The 24,482-nt window shown below is 38.0% G+C and overlaps 1 protein-coding gene across 1 annotated transcript; it reads left to right on the forward strand.

Moving 5' to 3' along the window:
• Positions 1-1,551: 1,551 nt before the first annotated feature.
• Positions 1,552-24,274, forward strand: DDX52 (DExD-box helicase 52). Its single transcript, XM_040244091.1, has 15 exons — positions 1,552-1,683; positions 2,746-2,944; positions 6,574-6,704; positions 7,673-7,858; positions 10,007-10,150; positions 11,033-11,144; positions 13,187-13,259; positions 13,731-13,934; positions 16,254-16,344; positions 17,940-18,062; positions 18,180-18,330; positions 18,515-18,590; positions 19,894-19,965; positions 20,516-20,608; positions 23,686-24,274. Exons 1-15 carry the CDS (start codon positions 1,597-1,599, stop codon positions 23,738-23,740), a joined length of 1,797 nt encoding a protein of 598 aa, XP_040100025.1. The 5' UTR covers positions 1,552-1,596; the 3' UTR covers positions 23,741-24,274.
• The last annotated feature ends 208 nt before the right edge of the window (positions 24,275-24,482 follow it).

The raw sequence follows: 24,482 nt of genomic DNA on the forward strand, positions 1-24,482 counted from the left end.
ACAGTCATAAGGGATTTGATTTAGGTCATACTTGAATGGTTTAGTGGTTTTCCCCACTTTCTTCAATTTAAGTCTGAATTTGGCACAGTCAGCTCCTAGTCTTGTTTTTGTTGACTGTATAGAGCTTCTCCATCTTTGGCTGCAAAGAATATATCAACCTGATTTCAGTGTTGACCATCTGGTGATGTCCATGTGTACAGTCTTCTCTTGTGTTGTTGGAAGAGGGTGTTTGCTATGACTGATGCGTTCTCTTGGCAGAAGTCTATTAGCCTTTGCCCTGCTTCATTCTGTACTTCAATTTATGATCATGCTTTTACATATAGGTTTGTCACCACTTACACAGGGATTGGGTTCTAAAGTCAGCTCATAAAGAAAAAACTCATTAACTATTCTTGGAAATTCCTTAAATCACACATAAATGACAGCAGTTGTGGTTTCATACATGTTGATTTTACATATGATTGTGGCCATATTTATGTGCCAAATTGAAGACCAATACTCCATTTCCTAAAAACTCCTCCTGTGCTGAGATAAATTGTGTTCATTGAACAATAGATGAAAAAGTACTTGAACTTTCACATTTCATGAAAAGTACTTATTTTTAAAGAGCAGACACAGTTGGAACAACAAGCTGCTCCTGCTATGAGAGAATTAGGGACCAACTCCATCAGAGGGTTCAGCAGACTCTCAGCCCTCATCTCCTCCTCACTCTATATTTGCTTTTCTTGAATATAAAGGAGCCACACAATTTAAAGTATTTCTCACACTCTATGGTTGAACATGTATAACTCAATTAAACAAGTTAAATGCTTGTTTGATATGATCCCATTGTACCATTTATATTTTGATGACTCCTAAATTTATTTTTCTAGTCCTGACCTTTGCCCCTGAGCTTCAGACTCATGGAATTAACTGCCCTCTTGGGCTTAACCGCCACTTTGGAAATCTATGAGGCATCTTAACATGCCCCAAACATAATAATTGATTTCCACCTTCCATGCCTCATCCTTACACAAAATAGCTGTTTTTCCTTCAGTCTTTCCTAGCTCAGTAATCGGCATGTCACTTACCCCCGATTTTAAGAAAAGCCTAGGAGTGATTCCTCCCTTTCGCTCATATGAAATTCATCAGGTGCACTTCGATCTGCCTCCAAATCATATCTCAAATTTACCCATTTAATTCCATCAGCTCAGATACCACCCTAGTCCAAGCAACCACCATCATTTCTACTTTGACTGACCTCCCTGTTTCCATTTTTACCCTTGTCTCATATCACTTCTGATTCAGGAATTATTCTGCTTGTTTGTTAACATCTTCTATCATCACTAAAATGTTAAGTTTCCTGAGGTGAGATTCGTGGAGTGTTGTTTACCAAACTATCACTAAAGTATAGAACAGTGAGTGCCTGGCATAAGATTTGGATAAATATTTTTTTAATCAAACAAATAACGACAGACCGTAACTCGGTAAACCCGCCCGACGTCTCACAGCCAAGAGGCCCCGCCCCCTCCCCGAGCCACTTCCGCCAGCCCTAGGCCTTCTGGGAGAGGAAGTCCTCTGCGCAGGCGCTGTGACCGCGGAGCTTTGTGGGTAAAGATGGATGCTCACGATCTGTTTCGCCGGCTCGGCGCGGGGGCCAAATTCGACCTGAGACGCTTCTCAGCGGACGCAGCTCGATTCCAGGTATTGTGGGCAGAAGGGCGAGTAACTGAGAAGGGGCGGGAGCCGGAGAAATTGCCGGCTGCTGGGGGAGCCCGCACTCGGAGACCCCGTGGCCTGGTTGTGCGGCATTTTCCCTCCTTTGGCGTTCAGCTTACCGCAGCCTTTTGAATGAACCGTTTACCTGTGCTTCTGTAGACTTGGTTAGGTCTAGCAAGGAAACGTTTCACCTCCACTCCACCTTCATGGCCGCTTTTCTGAGTTTATTGAAAGCACCGTTAGAATCTTACTCTCAAAAATTATCTTTTCTCCAAAACTGATGGAAAATAATTTGAAAAACAGCCACAACCCCAAACGGAGAGAACAGATTATTTCACGGTGGTCTTCCCGGGTTTGTCTTGGCTTGCGTGGGCATGGGTTGTTTTTTTTTTATTCCCGCTACTCCACGGCGTATTAAGTAGTGAGAAGAACCATTTGAAATGGGCGCTCTTACAGAGGGAAAGGAGTGAGTGAGAAATCGAGAGAAGCTGGGACCCAGTTGTGAAAAATCTTGAATATCAACTTTGGTATTGGGACTGGAGACAATTTTGTGTGTGCGCCACACCTGTGTTTCTTCTTTCTCTGATGGTATAGTGGACCAGATTATTCAAGTTCAAATCCTGGGCCTACTAGTTACCAGTTTTGAGACCTTGGTAAAGTTACTTAACCTGTTAATGCCTCGATTTTTCTCATCTGCAATATTGCTATTTACCTTGTTAGAGTTTTTGAAGGAAGGAGGAATTTGATATATCTAAACATGGTTAGAATTTGCCTGATTAGGCAGTGTTATTGTTATGCAGATTAAGCATAAGTGTTAGGTTTAAAAGTGTTAGTTGCTATTATGATTATCATTATTACTGTTATAAAGTCAGAAAAGGTATCATCTTGGATTCCATTTGCCCAAACTCTTGTCAGCTCAACAGATATTTGGTGAAAGACAAAAAAGATTGGGAGTCATTGTACCCACATCCTTACTGTCAATGCTGCTAGAGTGATAACAATGCCAAATCTGTCCACAGCTTTCATTTAAAATTTTTTGGGTTTTAGATAGGAAAAAGGAAATATGACTTTGATTCCTCGGAGGTGCTACAGGGATTGGACTTTTTTGGAAACAAAAAGTCTGTCCCAGGTGATTGTGGGGCATTAAGAACTCATCAGGAGCTACGAGATGAAGAGAAAAAAGAAGAAAGCCAAATTGAAAGGAAGAAGGAGCAGAACAGGAAAAAGAAGAAGAAGATGACTTCAGGTTAGGGCTTGATTTATGGTTTTTGTCTTTAATTTTTTTTTCATTTACAGAAATAGTACAACCTTATGGTTACATGTCAGACAATATATGGCTGTTTGTCATTTGATAGCATTCAAGTTGTTTCAGGGTATTTGTGATTATAAATATTGTTACAGTAAAGATACTTGTAAACATATCTTTTTATACAGGTGCTGTTATTTCTGTAATTAGCATCCCGAAAGTGGATTCAGTGGGCGAAAGGGCACGCACACTTCTTCCTTTGAACAGATAACTGCAAAGTGACTGGCTTCCCTGGTGGCTCAGACGGTAAAGCATCTGTCTGCAATGCGGGAGACCCTGGTTCGATTCCTGGGTCAGGAAGATCCCCTGGAGAAGGAAATGGCAATCCACTCCAGCACTCTTGCCTGGAAAATCCCATGGACGAGGAGCCTGATAGGCTACAGTCCATGGGGTTGCAAAGAGCTGGACACAACTGAGTGACTTCACTTCACTTCACTTCACAGCCATGGCAGTGTTGGTCTTTTTTTTTCTCCCCAATCTAATGAGTGAAACTTCTTTATTTATATTTTCTTGGTAACTGGTGAGATTGAACATCTTTTCATAGGCTTTACTGGATATTTACATTTCAAGTTTTGTGACTTGTTTGTACTCATTGGCTATTTTTCACAAAGTTGTTTTTTTTTTTTTTTTTTTTTTTAGTACTCAACTATAGAGGTATATGTCTTTTTCCTTGTTCGTCTATTAAGTTTCCTAGCCATTTTACCTTTTTGGTAAAGTAAATACTTACACATGATTTTTAAAAGTTTTTTAGATATTTTTTTGATATTTTAGATAGTCTATTGACATGTATTTATACCTCCCTTAAAAAGCATGAATGATTGCATACTGTACATGCTGTTCTGTTCTGAAACTTCTTCCCTCTACCCCTTTTATAAAAAAACTGTATCTTGGAATTTGTTATGAATGAGTAGGAAATGTTCTGCATTGTTCATTTTAATACAGCCTCATATCCCGTTACACATTCCATTATTGATGTAACAAGTTCCTAAGTGGTGGGCCTTTAACTTGTTTCTCCACTTTTGCTTTTACAGTGTTGCAGCAAATGTTATTCTACTTTGTGTGTATGTATGGGTATATCTCTTTGATAAATTTTTAGAAGTGGGATTTCATAGTTAACAGATAAACTTATTTTAAATTTAGATATTTAGGAATTGTCCACCAGAAACATGGTATCATTAGGAAGTCTACTGCTTTGTTCATTGAACCATAGCATAGTATCCCTTTATATATTGTAGGGATGTTTCATAATTGATTTGCCGAGTTCCTGTGTTACGAACATTTACTTTGTTTCTACAGTTCTGGTGACAGTGTTGCAATAAAAGTCATCTTACTTTCCTGGCTACAAGGAAGTTTAATATAAAGCCTTCCATCAAGATGAATTCTAAAAAGACCTGACACCAGCTTAGGGAAAAGATTCAAATATTGGGCAACCAGAAACACACAAGATACGTCCTGTAATCATTTAGTAGCAAGTGCAGATAGATGGACGTAAAGAGTTTTAATTGGGGAATTCAAGGTCTTGTGGATTAGTAATGATTCAGGTCTGTTAATGCCAACTGTCTCCTCATAAAAGTGAGCATAATTTTTTATTTTTTTAAAAAAGTCATTCCAATTGGTGATGCCCACCAGCAGTGTATGAGAGTTTTCTTTTTCTGTTACTATAATTTCCCTCCTCATGTCGTATTGCACCTTTTTTCTATTACACTGTTCATCTCTTTCTTCTTAATTTGTTGGGGAAATTAGCTCTAGTCTAGTATACTGTGTTTACACATGTTTTCTAGTTTGTCCTCTCATAATCTTATTTATTTTTGCCATTTTATATGTTAAATGTATCTTTTCTTTTATAATTTGTTATTGCTTTTGTGCCCTAAGCATTAAATTAATATATTTTTAAAAATTCTCCCATACTTTCTTATTTGTAGTTTCATTTTGTTATATTGAAATCTTTGGCTCTCTGGGATTTTATTTGGTGTAAGGAGTAAATAAGGAACTAATTTATTTTTTTTTCCAGATGGCTAGCCAACTGTCTTAATATATTGATCATCCCTCTTCTCCCCATTGGATCCAGATACAGCTTTTATTGTAACTTATTTCCCATATATATTTGGGTCTTTGGGGTTTGTTCTATTTCATTTACTTCTGATCCTATATTCATACACCAGTACAAGCTTGTTTCAGTTAACGTGGCCTTATGTTATAAATGGGCTTCCCTGGTGGCTCAGACAGTAAAGAATCTGCCTGCAATTCAGGAGACACGGGTTCAATCCCTGGGTTTGGAAGATCCTCTGGAGAAGGGAATGGTAACCCACTCCAGTATTCTTGCCTGGGAAGTCTCATGGACAGAGGAACCTGGGGGACCAGAATCCATGGGGTCACAAAGAGTTGGACACAACTGAGCGACTAATATGGTGTTATAAATCCCAGTAGAGTAGTGTAGCATACCATGTTTATTGATTGAGCAATTGGATACTTTCTCCCTCAAGTGAGCTATAGGATCAGTGCAAATCCAATTAAAATTTAGTAGGCTTTTTTGGTAGAAATTGAAAAGAATTTAATAATAATAAACATATAACCACGTGATCCACCTGTTCTGCTCCTAGAATTTACCCAACAGAAAGGAAAACCTATGTTCTCACAAAGACTAGTGTACTTGTGTTCGTAGCAGCTTTGTTTGTAATAGCCAAAATATGAAATGACCCAAATGTCCCTGGACAGTGGAGAATAGACAGATTGTATATCCATACAGTAGGATACTCCCTATAAATAAAAGGTTTAGAATTATCGATACATTCTCCAACATAGATTGAATGGATGAATCTCAGGATAACTACTAAGTGAAAGAAACTGTACTAAATTTAGTACATACTGTATGATTCCATTTATATAAGATTCCAGGAAAAAATAAAGTTAATCAATCAACAATGAGAGAAAACAGGTTGTTGCCTAGGAATGGAGTAATGCATTATAAGGGGCTACAAGGAATTTTGGGAACCGGTGAAAATGGCCTTAAATGTGTTGGTGGTTTAACAGGTGTTGTCGCTGTTGTTTGGTCGCTCAGTCGTGTCCACCCCTTTTGCAACCCCGTGGCCTGTAGTCTGCCAAGCTCCTCTGTCCAGGGGATTTCCCAGGCAAGAATATGGCATGGGTTGCCATTTCCTTCTCCAGGGGATCTTAGGTCAGGGATCAAACCCATGTCCACTGCCTTGCAGGTGGATTCTTTACCACAGAGCCACCAGGGAAGTCCAGTGGGTATATACATATGTCAAAACTCCTCAAATTGCATACTTTAAATATGTGCAGTTTATTGTGTCTGTGCCTCAGTGAAGTTGAAACAAATTTTAAAGAAATTCTAGAAGTAGTCTTTACTAATTACTCTTCTTAGAATTTTTTTAGCTATCCTTGCATATTTATTTTCCCATGTAAACTTCAAAGTCAGCTAGGCCAGTTACCAAAACTATCTAGTTGTATCAGCTGTTAACTTTTTCTTTCAGTGTGAAGGTATGGCCTGTTTGTGCCACCTAAGAATGTTACAGTTTAAATCTTTTAATTTTTTATAAAATATATTTTAGAAATTACTCCTGAAGAAGAAGTTTCTACTATACAATGGATATCATCTGTGGAAGCAAAGATTGAAGATAAAAACGTTAAAAGAGAAAATAAACTAACTTCAGGAAAGTTAGAGCAACTAAGAAAAGAAAAGGTGAGAAAAATATCTTTGCCCTAATTGTTTTTCTGGCCTTGTACCTTTTCTACTGTGCTTGGATTTTTTGTTCATCAAAGTATGATTTTGTTAAGATAGAAGATTATTTTTAGTAGTCTAGATTTTACTTTAATGAAAACTTAAAGTAGCCTTTGTGCTGTGGCTGAAATTTTTAAAGTTTAAAACTTTTGAAAGTATCTTGAAACATAAAAAGGGTCAAATTCGATAATGTGTTTAGAATTAATTTTTTTTAATTTCTCATTTCCCTTTGAGAAACATAAAATCGGCCCCCTTTGTCCTTTATGGTAAACTCACTGGTTGTGAAGAATTCCATGTGACAGGGATTTGAGAGTTGGAATTCTTAAGAAACCTGTTGTGTAGCTTGGGACTAGGAGGAGTGGAATTCAGAAGAGACAAAGATGCCATTGTTGAGTTTGCTGCACTCCTGCCGCGTTGCAGATGGAGTGTTGTTCAGCTCATTTAGTAATCCTGAATCCAGAATTCGGCTGTCTGGATCAGAGAGTGGGAAAACCAAAAAAAAAAAAAAAAAATCTACATCACTTGACTCTTCTAGTGGCATTCAGTCTTAATAAGTAGAGTTTTTAGGGTAGATCGTTAAAAAGCATTGGCACTTGTGTGCTAAGTGCCACAGGAAGCAAATAGATTGATTCAGTGCCTGTCTTCTAGCAGTTTATATAAGATCGTGACCATGACAGGAGCACATGAATATGAATAGCGTTATTCATGGCGTCGACACATTAGATGTGGAAAGTGTGGATAGATAGGTTTCATTGTTAGGAAGGTCATCCTTCTATGAAAGGGTGGAAATTGTACCTAATATGTCTCTTTTAGGGCCTGGAATTTAACTAGAAAGCTTCATATGCTACTAAAGCTTATTTCAAAAACTTATTATTGCTTTACGACATCTGACAATGTATTTTACCAAATCCCTTTATTTTACTTTTCAGCTAAACTTCTTCCGGAATAAACATAAAATTCATGTCCAAGGAACTGATCTTCCTGACCCAATTGCTACATTTCAGCAACTTGACCAGGAATATAAAATCAATTCTCGACTGCTTCAGAACATTCTAGATGCAGGCTTCCAGACACCTACACCAATCCAAATGCAAGCCATTCCAGTTATGCTGCATGTGAGTGTGAAGGCCTCGAAGTGTGTGTGTGTGTGTATGTATGTTCATTCTCTTTCCTCTGTCTTTGAGATCCTCCCTTCTGCCTTATCTCCCCTTGTTGAAATCCTTGCCATGCTCTAAACTCCATCTCTAATGCCTGTGCTGCCATAAAATTTGTCCTGATCACTACTGCTTGATGAGATCTTTTTCCTTTACCAACACTCTTTCCCCTAACACCCAATTCTCCATGTGTTTTCTTTTTCTCGCAACATTTATCTTATACTTTATATACTATGTATTTGCACTAACTGCACTTAACATTTTCCATTTAACTAAAAGTGTTCATCTTCTGAAGACAGAGACTGTGTTCTGTTTATCCATCATTGATTTGGTTTATAATATCCAAGAACTATTTCAGAAGTACTGAATTCTTGTATATAACCTGACTTTGTTTTTAATCCCAGTGCTTTAAAAGATTTTGGCCACGCCGTGCAGCTTGTGGGATCTTAGCTCCCCAACCAGGGATTGTACCCACACCCTCAGCAGTGAAATCACAGAGTCCTAACCACTGGACCGCCAGGGAATTCCCATATCCCAGTACCTTTTATTATTGAGCTATATTTAAGTACTGAAAAAATACATAGATGTTAAGTGCGCAGTTCAGTTCAATTCAGTCGCTCGGTCGTGTCCGACTCTTTATGACCCCATGAATCGCAGCACGCCAGGCCTCCCTGTCCATCACTAACTCCCAGAGTTCACTCAGACTCATGTCCATCGAGTCGGTGATGCCATCCAGCCATCTCATCCTCTGTCGTCCCCTTCTCCTCCTGCCCCCAATCCCTCCCAGCATCAGAGTCTTTTCCAATGACTCAAGTCTTCACATGAGGTGGCCAAAGTTAAGCGCACAGTTTAGTGAATTTCAACAGTTTTATACCCTTCGCATTCAGTCCCCACCCCACCCTCACCCAGAGGTGAGCACTCTTCTGGTTCTTCGTGTTGTTCAGGCTCTCAGTTGTGTCTGACTCTGCAACCCTATAGACTGTAGCCCACCAGGCTCCTCTGTCCATGGGATTTCTCAGACAAGAATACTGGATTGGGTTGCCATTTCCTTCTCCAGGTGATCTTCTCAACCTAGGGATCAAACCCACGTCTCCTACATTCCAGGTGGATTCTTTACCACTAGCCACCAGGGAAGCCCTGTTCTGGCTCTTATGGCCATATATTATAGAATTCATATAAGTGGAATCATTCATTATGTATTCTTTTATTTTTGGTTTCTTTCTTTCACTCTGAACTTTTTTTGAGATTCCTCCACGTTGCATATATCAATTTGTTACTGATATATGATATGCTGAGTAGTATTCTCTTGTATGAGTATACCATGATTTGTTTCTGCACTGTTGACAGAGGTATGAGTTAACTTAGATTTTTGGAAATTAAGTTTTTCTGAGGTTTCTTTTTGGAGTAGTGAGAGCTGACTTTTTCTCCCCACATAACCAAGACAACCTTCCCAGTTCTAGTAGCCAAAGGGTATGAGTTCCCTCCCTCCTCATCTGTATTAATACTTTTCATTTTCTTTGGGAACTGAAATAATATATTTGAAGGATGTTTTTGACTGACATAATAGCAAATTTGCTTTTAATTTTCATTAAAATGTTGTTTCTGTAGTGACCTTAGCTTAAAGCTTTAGAAAGCACAGTGACTTTTTGAAGATTGTCACCTGTATATGACTGTCATTCGTGTTATCACCACTTTTTATTTTACATGTAGTCCTTCTGTTATGTATTAAAATTTTCCATAAGGATGGACCAATACAGATATCAGGACCAAAAGTTGGTTTTATGATTTAACTTTGATAAAGAGGATTAGGAAAAAGGAAAATTGAAATAATGGGAATATGGTTGTGAATTACTTTTGGATTTTAGTTATCTATTTTCTTTACCCAGTTCAAATTAACTTTAGTGATAATGCTCAGAAACTCCGTTGGGGTGGTGGTAGCAGAGATGGGTGATGTTAGAAAAGCAAATGTGGGAGAAGTTAGAAGAATGATGGGAATGTGAGTATCTGGATTTGCTGTGTATAATTTTATTTTTACGGCTGGCAGCATTATTTGCCTGGCACTGAAAAATGTATGTACTCTTCCTTATACTTAATATACTCTGTTTTTAGGGTCGAGAACTGCTGGCTTCTGCTCCTACTGGATCTGGAAAGACTTTGGCTTTTAGCATTCCTATTTTAATGCACCTGAAACAACCCACAAATAAAGGCTTCAGAGCCCTGATTATATCACCAACACGAGAACTTGCCAACCAGGTATAACCTGTAGTTTCTGAAGAGTATGTGTTTGTGTTTGCCAGTCATCTTTCCTATTTGAGGGTAATAGAAAGGTCCAGAAGAGTGAGGCCCGTGTCTTTGTCATGGTCAGGTATTGTGTACAAAGCATACTTCTTCAGTATCTTACTGCATAAAGTCTTACAATTTTCTAAAATATGATGATTTTATCATTTATACTTTGGTGTATGCTCTAAGATCCTTGTAGTTGGAAGGCTACTATAACATACGTGTGTTAGTCCCTTAGTCGAGTCCAACTCTGCAAGTCCATGGACTGTAGCCCACCAGGCTCCTCTGTCCATGGATTCTGCAGGCAAGAATCCTGGAGTGGGTTGTCATTCCCTTTTCCAGGGGATCTTCCCTACCCAGGGATTGAACCTGGGTCATCTGCATTGCAGGCAGATTCTTTACTGTCTGAGCCACAGACAGTAGTGGGAAGTGGTCTGTAATATATATAGTTCCTCTTTAAAACTTTTTTTCTCACCTAGAAAAAAGGAAACCTCATCTCAGTTTTTGAGAAAGTAAAACTATACAGTGATCCGTTCAACTCTCCCTGTGTGCTTAATGTAAACACATGCCATGTATGAAATCGTTTTGAAACGGTACTTTATTCTTAAAAATAATAGAGTTGAAGAGTTTTGATTTTATCTCTTGGAACTGGTTTACTAGACCTGAAGAAACTGCTGAATCTTATTTGGCATTGAAGTTCCAAAATGCCAAGATTCCAAGTTAATCTACAGATTATCATAAGCTTACTTTCAGGTATTTATGGATTGATACTAGATTTATTTAATAAATACTAAAGTGACTATACATCTTATCCAAGTGTTTCAGCAGCTGATGTTTTTATCATTTCTGTTTTAGATTCACCGAGAGTTAATAAAACTATCCGAGGGAACAGGATTCAGGATACACATGATCCACAAAGCAGCAGTTGCAGCCAAGAAATTTGGACCTAAATCATCTAAGAAATTTGGTAAGGGACTCGGTGGCCCCAATTGTGAAGGATCCACCTGCCAGCGCAAGAGACTCGGGTTCAGTCCCTGGGTGGGGAAGATCCTGGAGGAGCAAGTGGCAACTGACTCCAGTATTCTTGTCTGGAAAATTCCATGGACAGAGGAGCCTGGCAGGCCCCATGGGGTCACAGAGCCTGACACAACTGAGCATGCATTCAAGAGGATGGAAGTTGTAAATTCAGTTCAGTTCATGCTTGAAATATAAGGGATTTGGAAATTACAGATATCCTAATTGCCACCTAAAAATTCTTCAAGTGTAGTTAGTTCCATTTCTAGAAAAGCTGAAAGAAATCTCCTCTCACCCAGTAGTTACATAAATATATACCAGGGGTTCTCCACCTCACCCTCCACCCCAGGGATATTTAGCAATATATGGAGATATTTTGTCACAGCTGGGGAGAGGTGCAACTATTAGAGGGACAGAAGCCAGAGATACTATTGCACATCCTGCAGTGCACAGAACAGCCTCCTGCAACAAGGAGTTGTCTGAACCAAAATATCTGTAGTACTAAGACTGAGAATCCCTGCTTTATTCTATTGGTTGTTAACCTGCCATGGAAATATTCTGCAGATCAGACTGGCTTACACCCCTACTCTTAACATCCACCAGAGAAGCCCTTTTACTTGGCTTTTATCTTGAACTTCTGAATAAAGTTCCATTTAAGGAAAGTATTTTCCTGAAAAACAAATGAATGTTTGAAAAGCAGACTGTTGGATGATTGTATTCTTGCCTCTTGGAGGCCAAGTTCAGTTCAGTTGCTCAGTTGTGTCTGACTCTTTGCGACCCCATGAACCGCAGCACACCAGGCCTCCCGGTCCATCACCAACTCCCAGAGTTTACCCAAACTCATGTCTATTGAGTTGGTGATGCCATCCAACCATCTCATCCTCTGTTGTCCCCTTCTCCTCCTTCCCTCAATCTTTCCCAGCATCATGGTCTTTTCAAATGAGTCAGCTCTTTGCATGAGGTGGCCAAAGTACTGGGGTTTCAGCTTCAACATCAGTCCTTCCAGTGAACACCCAGGACTGATCTCCTTTAGGATGGACTGATTGGATCTCCTTGCAGTCCAAGGGACTCTCAAGAGTCTTCTCCACCACCACAGTTCAAAAGCATCAATTCTTCAGCACTCAGCTTTCTTCGCAGTCCAACTCTCACATCCATGACCACTGGAAAAACCATAGCCTTGACTAGACGGACCTTTGTTGGAAAGTAATGTCTCTGCTTTTGAATATGCTATCTAGGTTGGTCATAACTTTCCTTCCAAGGAGTAAGTGTCTTTTAATTTCATGGCTGCAGTCACCAACTGCAGTGATTTTGGAGCCCAAAAAAATAAAGTCTGATACTGTTTCCACTGTTTCTCCATCTGTTTCCCATGAAGTGATGGAACCGGATGCCATGATCTTCGTTTTTTGAATGTTGAGCTTGAAGCCAACTTTTTCACTCTCCTCTTTCACTTTCATCAAGAGGCCCTTTAGTTCCTCTTCACTTTCTGCCATAAGGGTGGTGTCATCTGCATATCTGAGGTCATTGATATTTCTCCCGGCAATCTTGATTCCAGCTTGTGCTTCCTCCAGCCCAGCGTTTCTCATGATGTACTCTGCATATAAGTTGAACAAGCAAGGTGACAATATACAGCTTTGACGTACTCCTTTTCCTATTTGGAACCAGTCTGTTGTTCCATGTCTAGTTCGAAGTGTTGTTTCCTGACCTGCATACAGGTTTCTCAAGAGGCAGGTCAGGTGGTCTGGTATTCCCATCTCTTCCAGAATTTTCCACAGTTCATTGTGATCCAGGCAGGTCAAATAAAAGGAGAGTAAGGATTTAGTAGTTTGTGCTGTGATGGATTTAAAAAATATGTACATTAGTTTGTTGTGTTATTGGTATAGTGCATATCAGCACTTCTTCCCACTTGAGGTTATTAACTGAAATGCAGGGGGCTTAATCCCTTAGTTCAAGAGGGATGAATGTTTTGCAATTTGTACCATTTGTTTTTCCTTACAGATATCCTTGTGACTACTCCAAATCGACTAATCTATTTATTAAAACAAGATCCTCCAGGAATAGACTTAACAAGGTACATTACTTTAATAATGTCTTTTCATTAAGTTGATTATATTTTGTCCTCAACTATAATACTTGTATTATTGCCCTTTGGAGCTTGCTATCTGCCAGCTTTCAGTCAGTGTTGGTGCTGAGAAAAAAGTAACTATCTGGTCTGAAATAAAGTTAACAGATTCTGATAAGCAATTAGTACAGAGTTTCCCTAGAAATTTTCACATCTTTTCAGCATTGGTGATGGAGTTCCTAACGTTTATCTGAGGTTCTGACATTGCCAGTGGAACTTCATATCCTTTGGGTCTAATGGAATAGGTACATTAATTTATGTTGATCTTGTTTTGCCTTTTTATTGCTTATTTTTCTTGTACCTTTTTCTGGTACAGTATGTAGATTTGAGACGCGTCATTGTGGTTTGAAGAAGTTTAGTGACGTTTCCTGGATCTTTCAGTTCAATAAACCACAAATGTTTTTTGTTGTTGTTTCTTAGTGTTGAATGGCTGGTAGTAGATGAATCAGATAAACTGTTTGAAGATGGCAAAACTGGGTTCAGAGACCAGCTGGCTTCCATTTTCTTGGCCTGTACATCCCACAAGGTGAAGAGAGCTATGTTCAGTGCAACTTTTGCCTATGATGTTGAACAGTGGTGCAAACTGAATTTGGACAATGTCATTACTGTATCCATTGGAGCAAGGTAATTCTTCCACGCTATCCCACTGATTAAAAAAAAAAAAAAAAGTCATTGTTTTAGACTAAAAGAGACAGGTTGTGTGGCCTGAGGTTAATAAAAAGAGTTTTACTGAAAGAAACATTCTTTGATTAAGGATACTTTGTGTTAGAATAATCTAAAGGGACATTCTCAATTGTCATGTAGATATTACTGTCATCATGCATTTAGTTGATTTTCCTTCCATAAAGTATGACCATGAGCTCTGTGGTCGCCCAGAGGATTTAATCTCTTTGATGGTTTAACTCAGTAGGGCTGAGAGAAGGAAGCTGATGTTACTGAGCCACTTGGTTTATAACTCCTTTTAAAAAATATTTTGGGGTGCATTTATGCTAAATGGTAGGAAAAAAGTTTTATGAAATTATAATACTGCCCCTTGATATACTGCAGTGCAACCCATGAAATGGTATGGAGCTTCCCTTGTGGCTCAGACAGTAAAGAATCTGCCTGCAGTGCAGGAAACCTGTGTTCAGTTGCTGACTTGGGAAGATTCCCTGGAGAAGGGAATGACTACGTACTCCAGTGTTGTTGCCAGGAGAATGGAAATGAAGTAGTAAAAGTGAAGATTGTAGCTGTATGAAAAAGTGCTTGTAATACCATGTTAAGTAAAAAGCCAAATGAAATAATAAAGAATATCCTATCTACTTCCAACTTAAAACTCCTGTGTATAAAAAGAAAAATAGAACAGATTCACCATAAATATAATTATGAAGGAAGATAACAGAGTGGAAAAGTATTTATACATAGTATAGTATATTACAGTGGCTTATAGAGTGTTAATAAGCCTTAAGATACCTCACTGCCAACTGTCTATAAATAAACCTTTGCTATCATTATGAAAAAAATTTAGCCATGTGAAGCAGCATTTAAAATGTTCTCATTTTACCCAATAATTTTACTTTTAGAAAGATTTTGAAAGTAATTGGAAACATGAAAATATATGACTAGAACACAACAAAATATCAAAATTTATCCTAAAATGGTAGAATTATGGGCAGCTTATTGTTTATGTCTTAATTTTTTTAATTGAAATAACATTTTTATAATCAGAACAGAAGATTTAACGACTTAAATAGACATTTCTCTGAAGAAGGCATCCAGATGGCCAATGGACACATGAGAAGATGCTCAGCGTCACTAATTATTAGAGAAATGCAACTGAAAACTGCAGTGAGGCACCGCCTCCCACCAGTCAGAATGGCCATTGTCAGAAAGGCTACAAAGAATAAACGCTAGAGAGGGTGGAGAGGAAAGGGGACCCTCCTGCACTGTTGGTGGGACTGTAACTTGGTGCAGCCACTATGGAGAACAGTATGGAGATTCCTTAAAAAATTAAAAATAGAGTTGCCATATGATACATCAGTCTTATTCCTGGGCATATATCCAGAGGAAACTAATTTGAAAAGATACATGCACCCCAGTGTTCACAGCAGCACTATTTATAACAGCTAAGATGTGGAAACAGCCTAAATGTCCACTGACAGATAAACGGGTAAAGATGTGGTGTGTACATACACAGTGGAATGCTGCTGCTGCTGCTGCTAAGTGGCTTCCGTCGTGTCCGACTCTTAAAAAAAGAATGAAATAATGCCATTTGCAGCAGCATGGATGGACCTAGAGATGATCATACTAAGTGAAGCAAGTCAGAGAAAGACAAATATAATATTGCTTATGTGTAGAATCTAAAAATGATACAAATGAACTTATTTACAAAACAGAAACAGACTCATGGACATAGAAAACAAACTTACGAATACCTCAGGGGAAATTAGCGGGGAGGGATAAAGTAGGAGTTTGGGATTAGCAGATACAAACTTCTAAAGGTAAAATACATAAACCACATATAATTACGTATAATGGAAAAGAATTTGAAAAAGTGTGTGTGTGTGTGTATAAAACTGAATCACCAGAGACCAATACAAAATTGTAAATCAGCTGTACTTGAACTAAAATTAAAAAACTTTGGTATAACACAGGGAGCTCTGTGACAACCGAGAGGGGTAGGATAGGGAGAGAGGCTCAAGAAGGCAGGGACATATGTATACTTATGACTGATTCACGTTGTTAAATAACAGAAACCAACACAACATTGTAAAGCAATTATTCTCTAGGTAAAAGTAAATTTCAAAAAACTTTGTCTTTAAAATATAAATAATTAGGTACTTACATTGATAATGGAAAAATCATTCTGTTGGAGTTGTGTGTAAATTTTTTCATTTGTTTAGGATTTATGGGGAAAAACAAAGATTGGCTGTCACAAACTGTAAGATAAGTTTTTCTTCTCAGGAATTCTGCAGTAGAGACGGTAGAACAAGAGCTTCTCTTTGTTGGTTCGGAGACTGGAAAACTTCTGGCCATGAGAGAACTTGTTAAAAAGGTAAATTTGGGCTGCATTTTCAAATGTTGATGAAGCTCACCAAGCCTTGTATTACTGACGGGAAGCTGAGCACGTTTTCCTGCGTCGTGTTTAGTAATCCAGTGGCAAATCAGTAAGAAGCATATTGGAGCAACTCGTCCCAAGTGGAGAGGCTCACCTCTTAGAATAAAGTTAAGTTTTCTGTCCCCAGCTCGGAAGGCTAGGGAAAGACCTAGTTGATGGCCCGAAAGCCTCCTTTTTCCACATGTGTGAACTAGCAGACCTCAGAGATACTGGGGGTTCAGTTCCAGACCACCACAGTAAAGCCAATATCACAATTAAGTGAGTCTCAGGAATTTTGGGGATTTCCCAGTGCATAGGAAAGTTGCTTTTACACTATGCTGTAGTCAAGTGTGCAATGGCATTATGTCAAAAAAACAATGAACACACCTTAATTAAAAATACTTTATTGCTAAACTTGCTAACCATCACCTTCAGTGATTAGTTACATATTAGTAATATCAAGGAGGACTGATCACAGCTCACCGTGGCAAATATAATAATTATGAAAAAGTTTGAAATATTGTAAGAATTACCAAAATGTGCTACAAAGACAAGAAGTAGGCAAATGGTGTTGGGGAAAAAATGGTGTCAATAGACTTGCTTGAACATAGGGTTGCCACAAACCTTTGATTTATGAAAAACCTGCAAAGTGCAATAAAACAGGAGTATGCATTTATATATAAATCTCCCCCCACTGCTCTGCTGCTTTGTGGAGAACTGGGGCCTTACATGAGTAGGCACCACTAGAGTGGGGTTTTTTATTACTGAATTAATGCAAATATAGTACTTAGAATAGTGTTTGGCACATTGTGCTATATTTGTTAGTTTTGCTAATAATGATATCACTTGGCAATAGGAAATGGAAGGTTTTCACAGATATTTATGTAGGATTATATTCCAGGGATTTTTAGCCATGTATGAACTTCAGTTTCGTGAACCTTCTGAAATTGTGTGAATGTCTGGTTGCTTATTAGACAGCTTCGTATCTTTCATTAGATTCTGAAAGGATGTATGGACCATAATAACAAGGTCAAGTCCTAATGCTGACAGTTGAAAATATAGAAAGCTGGTTTGAGAGAGAAGCAGGGTTTGATAATACAAAATGTAAAAATCATTTGCTTAGAGCTGGTAGTTATAACTTAAATTTTGTCTAAGTTGATAAGATAATTTTGAGAGAACTGAGAACCAGGAACTAAGCTTTGGGGAATACCCACAGTTAGGATAAATAATGGATTAAAGTGACAATTATTATATTTTAAGAAGGAACAAAAATGTTCTGAGGCACAGAAGCAAACAGATGTTTATTTCAAGGAGTGGACATCCATTGCTGTAGAAAGGTGAAGGGGGGACGATTTTTGGAATGGGCAAAATGGAGAGTTCTGTTCAAGTTAAGTAGGAAAAGCCCATTGTAGAGAATGGGTGCTGAGGAAGATGGAGGCAGACTGAAACCACAGCTCTGAGAAATTAGGCAATTTCTAAATTGAAATGAATTAAAATCTTATGAAATGATGCAGATATATTCTTAGTTATGGGTTATGTGTGCTTTCTTTTAGGGTTTCAATCCACCTGTTCTTGTTTTTGTTCAGTCCATTGAAAGGGCTAAAGAACTTTTTCGTGAGCTCATATATGAAGGTATTAACGTGGATGTTATTCATGCAGACAGAACACAGCAACAGGTAAAGTCAAATGTAAACTTTCAAAACAACAAAGAACTAAGTACTGGCGTTTATGAAGCACTTGTTTTCCATTCCCAGAGTGGTACTAAAACATCTGTTGTATGTTCTGTTAACCAGAGAGATAACACAGTCCACAGCTTCAGAGCAGGAAAAATCTGGGTTCTTATTTGTACAGCCTTACTAGCCAGAGGGATCGATTTTAAAGGTGTGAACTTGGTTATCAACTATGACTTTCCAACCAGCTCAGTGGAATATATTCACAGGATAGGTGAGTTTCGTGCCCCTCCCCCACTCATCTGTCTTAGCATGTCTACCAGAGTCCCTTCAGCATGTTCATTTCTTTCAGTACTGTGAAAATCCAGTGACTTGTATATGTGAATCTTGAAGGTCCCATTCCCCTCAAAAATGAGTTTGTTTTTTTGTTTGTTTTTTAATGATCTGATTTCTCTTAGGTCGAACTGGAAGAGCTGGGCATAAAGGAAAAGCTGTTACATTTTTTACTGAAGATGATAAACCATTATTAAGAAGGTAAATTAGGAGAAATAGCTTACTGTTAAGTTGGCAAAATTAGTTCTTTATTCTTATACACAATTAATGGATAATTACAAAATGGCTGTGTCCCAATTCTGTTATGGTATTAGTCAACCAAATGTTAGCCATGAAAGAAAAATGATCAAATGGCTTCATTTTTGTCCTTCCATTGTTAGATTTTGGAAGTATTCACAAGAGAATATTCGTTTAAGTTTCAGACTCAGAATTCTCCCAATAACATCACTTGATATTAATCACAAGGTAATATTAAGGTTTTTGGATTAGTGAATAGTTAAAGTTAATCCCTGAATCTCTTATGTTACAGCCTAGTCAAAATGATCTCTTAGCATGGTGCATTCTTCCCATTACTCTTAGGGGCAGATGGAGTTTATCTTTAGTCCCAGGTCACTTGTCATAGAGGGAAAACTGTTTTAGTTACACACTCCGATATTATTCAGTTGTAGCCCCTTGAGGCCTGGGTAACCTATGATAGATACATTTTTAGAATCTCATCTTAATTTAGCCCATCATCATAGATGTTAATGTAAAAGCTGAGTTGTATTTCCTACACTTGGGTTGCCTACAGAAATGTTAGGCTGATGATAACTGACAGCAGTTCATATATCTAACAAATGAAATCAAGCTGTGGATGGAGGTGGTTTGTACATTGACGTGTTTCTCAGTTGTGGCACAGATTTTGATTTGTGCCTTCTGAGCCTTGGCTCTGTCAACCTTGGTTTTGTCATGAGCAGACATTCTCGTGTGATATGTAGGGGACTATATTCCAGCAGCCTTGATGCACCTGAGTTCTCAGCAGCTCTAAGCATGTGACTGTGATGACCCCCCGTATCAGTGTGTGCACCTCAGTTTTCTTTTCCATCTGGGAAATGGGGATAATGATGATACTACAAAAGCTTGTAAGTGACTGTACATTGAATAAGTGACTGTACATGAGAAGCTCAAGTCAGCCAAGCCCTGTGATTTAATAAATTTAAGTGTGACTCTGACTTCACCGTTTCATCCAACACTGGGCTGTGCTGGTTAGGGCTTGATACATGTTGAATAGAAGCGGTTGCTAGCTAAAATTATTCATCAGTACCTTGATTGCAGTCCAGCAGACTGTTCTCTCAGTCCAATATGATTGCTTCTGGTAATAATTGGTGATAATTTATCAGAACACTTTACTGGATTAGTTTCTTGTTTGTGTAGTCTCAGTTCCTCTTCTATTGTGCAGAGGGTTTAAGTACATAAGCAACAGTTTGACAAGATACAAACTTATGTTTACCGGTACCTTTTTCAGTGTTGCCAATGTTATCCAGCAGGCTGGATGTCCTGTCCCAGAGTACATAAAAGGTTTCCAGAAACTACTAAGGTACAGTCTTGAATTTACTTGGGAGTTTTTCTCTCTTTGCATGTACATTCTTACTTTCACACTCGTACATTATAGTTCTATCAACATTACTATTTTAGAACATTTTAAAGTAAAAACTTTCCTCTTAAATATTTGTGAATACTGTGTGTTCTTTCCCTGTCAGTTTTTCATCCTTGAAATTTTAAGTACTCAGATTTTTAAAATCTTATTAAATGTGAGTGAAATATGCTTAATTTTAATTCATAAAGCTAGTAAAAAGTAGTTAATTGGCCAAAATCAGACTCTAGCGCTTATTGGCAGGATATGAGAGTGACACATATTTTAATCATAATCAGTGCCTTTTTAAAAATTGGTTGAATTTCATCTCTTTGGATTACCGCTCTAGATACTATTAGGTAAACTAGTATATTACAGTGGATACAGTGTTGTCACTGTAAACCAGTAAGTAGATAAACAAATTTTGTGTCCAAGAACCAAAACTAGTTTTAGTTTTAGCTCTCTAAATTAAGTTACACTTAATTCAGTTCTTTCTTCTCTTTGTAACTTCCAGTAAACAAAAGAAAAAGATGATTAAGAAGCCATTGGAAAGGGAGAGCATTAGTACAACTCCAAAATATTTTTTAGAAAAAGCTAAGGATGAACGGTAAGTATACGGTAAAAGGTAGTTTGACTCTGTCATATTCATATAACATGGGCATTATTTTTCCTTAGGATAGATTTTTAGAAATAAAATTTGATAGGTCTACAGTCCATTATGGAGAAGGAAATGGCAACCCACTCCAGTATTCTTACCTGGAAGATTCCATGGACAGAGGAGCCTGGGGGGCTACAGTCCATGGGGTCACAAAGAGTTGGACACAACCGAGCGACTAAACATTAACAACAGTCTGTTATAGAATGTAATTTTATTACATTATAGAATGTGATAAAAGTAATATATCTTAGGTTGCTAATGATTTGGAAACTTGGTTAATTCAGTCTTAGAATTTGTCTTAATACATTAATGATTTTCTTTTCCATCTTTGGAAATATGATTTCAGTTCACTGTGAGTTAGAATTGCACTGTCCACTATCTCCACATGGACTTCCCAGGTAGCACTAGTGGTCAATGACCCGCCTGCCAGTGCAGGAGACTAAAGAGACACAGGTTCAGTCCCTGGGTCGGGAAGATCCCCTGCAGAAGGCCATGGCAACCCACTCCAGTATTCTTGCCTGGAGAGTCCTGTGGACAGAGGAGCCTGGCGAGCTACAGTCCACGGGGTCACAAAGACTCGGACACAGTGACTTAGGACACACGTGTGCACCATCTCCACGCAGCCTGCATCTGGACACACACTTGGTAGGACTGTCAGCTCACGTCAACAGTCTTCCTTGAAGCTTCGTATTCTGGAGAGGATTTCAGTAGGATTTACACTGAAGCATGTTGAAACATCTCTGAAAAGTATAATTTGAGTAAATTATAAATTTATTTATATGTTAATTATAAGCATGATTTACATATTTATGTGAAATTATATACAAATTTGTTTATATATAAATTATAAACTTGAGTAAACTGTAAGTTCAGTCATTTAGCTTAATGTTTTGAGGATTTCAAAGTACCGTTTTTTTCTTTTTCTATTTTTTTAGACTGTACACAGGACTACCTTTTTTGCCTATCACTACTAGGAAACCATGATCTCATAGGGGCAGACTGAAATATTCTGCATAGTACTATTCTTTCCACTATTTAAGAAAAATGACACTTTAAATTCTGTCAGTACCAGTTAATACATAACATATATAAAATGTGGGCATTTACCAAGTACTTCCTGTCCATCTTTAGCCTTACTGCATATATCTGTATTAATGTGTAGTACGTACATAATATGTAGTAAAGTGTAGAAAGGGTGTAAAATGAGACCCCTTTCCTGAAGTTAGGGAAAGGAGATTAGTATACATGAAAAAAATAATTAGAAAATAATTTTTAAGTAAAATAAAAGCTAGAGAAGGGAAAAATCATTATGAATTGGTGTCATTTACAAAAAGTTTTACAGAAGTAGAATTATCTTCAGGGATAGGTAAAATTCAGGCATGTAGAAGGAACAAGGTGAACTCAGGTGAGAAAACTGGCCTGCACTTTCCTTCTGAGAGAAAGAGTCAGCCTGACATTTTGTATTAATTGTGGGAAGTCATGTTCAACCTCAGTACATGGCGTGTACAGAGTGTCCCAAGGGTTTAGTGGTTTTAAGCTTTAATAACGGGAGGAATAAATGTTACAACCTTACGAAAATACATCACTGGAAAGATTAATTTGTACCTAATCAGTGTTGTGCCGCCTTAATGCATTTTTTATTTTTCTTTGTGGCAACAGTTGCTGGGTGGATTATTAGAGGATTAGCAGACCAGTGCATTGGCACAGGAGGTTGCCCTGCTTTGTCACCTTACCTGTCTCACTAGACTTTTTCTTGCAATGAGCTGTTTCTGAATTGTTTCATGTACATCAGAACCTCATTCTTGGGTGATCATAAAGCTAAGATTGAAAGTGTAATCCTTTTAGGTACTGACTAGCAGCTGAGGAAAGTTTTTACCAAGACGGAAAATCAACTAGAGCATAAGATCGTGGCTCTGTTGAACTGTAATAATAAATACTGATATTTTAAATTATATTTTAATTGTTGATTTTTATAAATCCGTAGCCTTTATGCCCTGAAGTTATTAAAACTTATGGCTGCACTAAGACTTTGAGGACACTTGATATAAACCTGTCCATAGCCCCTGCTTAAGATGCTTTGGTTGTCTATTTTCTTCACATTTAAAAACCATACTTCTTAACATAACATACACATAAGAGCTGATCTGACACCAGCTTACCTTTCCACTGTAGATGTTGCTATGATGATCCTACCCACACCTGTGGCCTCAGCTCTTTGCTGATTACTGTTAAGTCCATATCTTCAGACCCTGCTTCCCAACTGAGTAGTAAACCTAAATCCTGTTTCCTAGTGGACCTCACTTCAGGCGCTACAGACTCACCCTGGTGTAGTAGAGGGTGGAGGAGACTGGATTTGGAGCAAGAAGAACTGGCTCTAATATCACCTCTTCCTATGTGGTTTTGAACAAATCACTTCACATCTTTAAGCCTCTTTCCCCCTGTATATAATGGAAATAGTTATATAAATAATAACTCTGCTGCTGTTAGTGAAGGATTAAGTGAGTTGATTGGCATTACTCTGCTGTAGTATGCAAATGTTGATGATTTTCTCAAGTTTTTTTCTTGGGTTAAGAGTTAGTTGATGGCATTCACCATTCACCAAACTCTAAAATCAGAATATCGGAGTTCATGTCTAATATTATCAGTGTGTGATGATGTGCAAGTTACTCAACCACTCCACCTCATTTCCACATCTGTATAACGAGGATACTTAGAATCTTTTTCATAAGGTAGAAGATCTGAGTTGATACATAGAAAGCACTTGTAACAGTGTCTAGCAGTTAATCAATGTGAATTCTATTTAGTAGGTCAGAATCTTTTATGCCATGTTGTAATGTAGTTTATTGTGGTGTTTCTGTCTCACTTAGGTGGATGTGTTTTTCTAAAGGGCAGAGACACAGCTTTGTGTTCCTAATGTCTCATATACTTGATCGTGGAGGTTTCAGTCAATGTTTATTAAACTGGTAGGGCTTTGGAAAGTACATATATCTAAAATTTCTAATTCAACTTTCCTTTCATTGTCACAGGAAAAAGGTCACTGGTCAGAACAAGAAGAAAGTAGCTCCTAAGGACAAAAGTTAAAAACAGACTTTAAAAGAACTGTATCACAAATGTGACTTTATAATTCCAGCATGAATGTTTTTTTCATGGAATATATCGTCTTATAATCACCTGTACCAAACATTTGAAGTCAACCACAAGAACAGGGGACTGGTGAAAAATGATCCTAAATTCTCAGTGTATCATGTCAAGTTTTAATTAGGTTTAAATTTAATTTAGGTGATTTTTAAATGATTATACAATGGAAAAAACATTCATTGACTTCCGTGTGATTTGAATCCAGAGTGATTCTTCTTATAGAAGACCTAAAGCTTATACTAAAAGTAACAACACCCAAATGTGGTGAGCTGGATTTTTCCCTTCAAGTGTGAAGGAAGGTGTTGTATATGCTGTGGAGAGGCATTTGGAACCACATTGCAAAGTAAAGTCTTGAGATTGAATTCCCCTTCCTGCCCACATTTTTTTGGGGTGTGGTGGGAGGGAAATGGACAAGAGGCAACACAAGCTGTCTACCAAGAATAAACCTACTCATCTCTCTATTTCGCTGTTTCTAAATTTGTTGATGGCTTTTTGTAGTAGGAGCCGTAACAACGAGATTCCTTCCCCCCACCATACAGCAAATTCCCATTGGCTATCTATTTTACATATGGTAATATAAATTTCCATGATACTCTCTTCGTACATCTCACCCTCTCTTCCCCTCTCCCCATGTCCATAAGTCTATTCTCGTCTGTTTCTCCATTGCGGCCCTGCAAATAAATTC

This window comes from Oryx dammah, unplaced genomic scaffold (assembly GCF_014754425.2).
Source record: "Oryx dammah isolate SB20612 unplaced genomic scaffold, SCBI_Odam_1.1 HiC_scaffold_8, whole genome shotgun sequence".
Lineage (NCBI taxonomy): Eukaryota > Metazoa > Chordata > Mammalia > Artiodactyla > Bovidae > Oryx > Oryx dammah.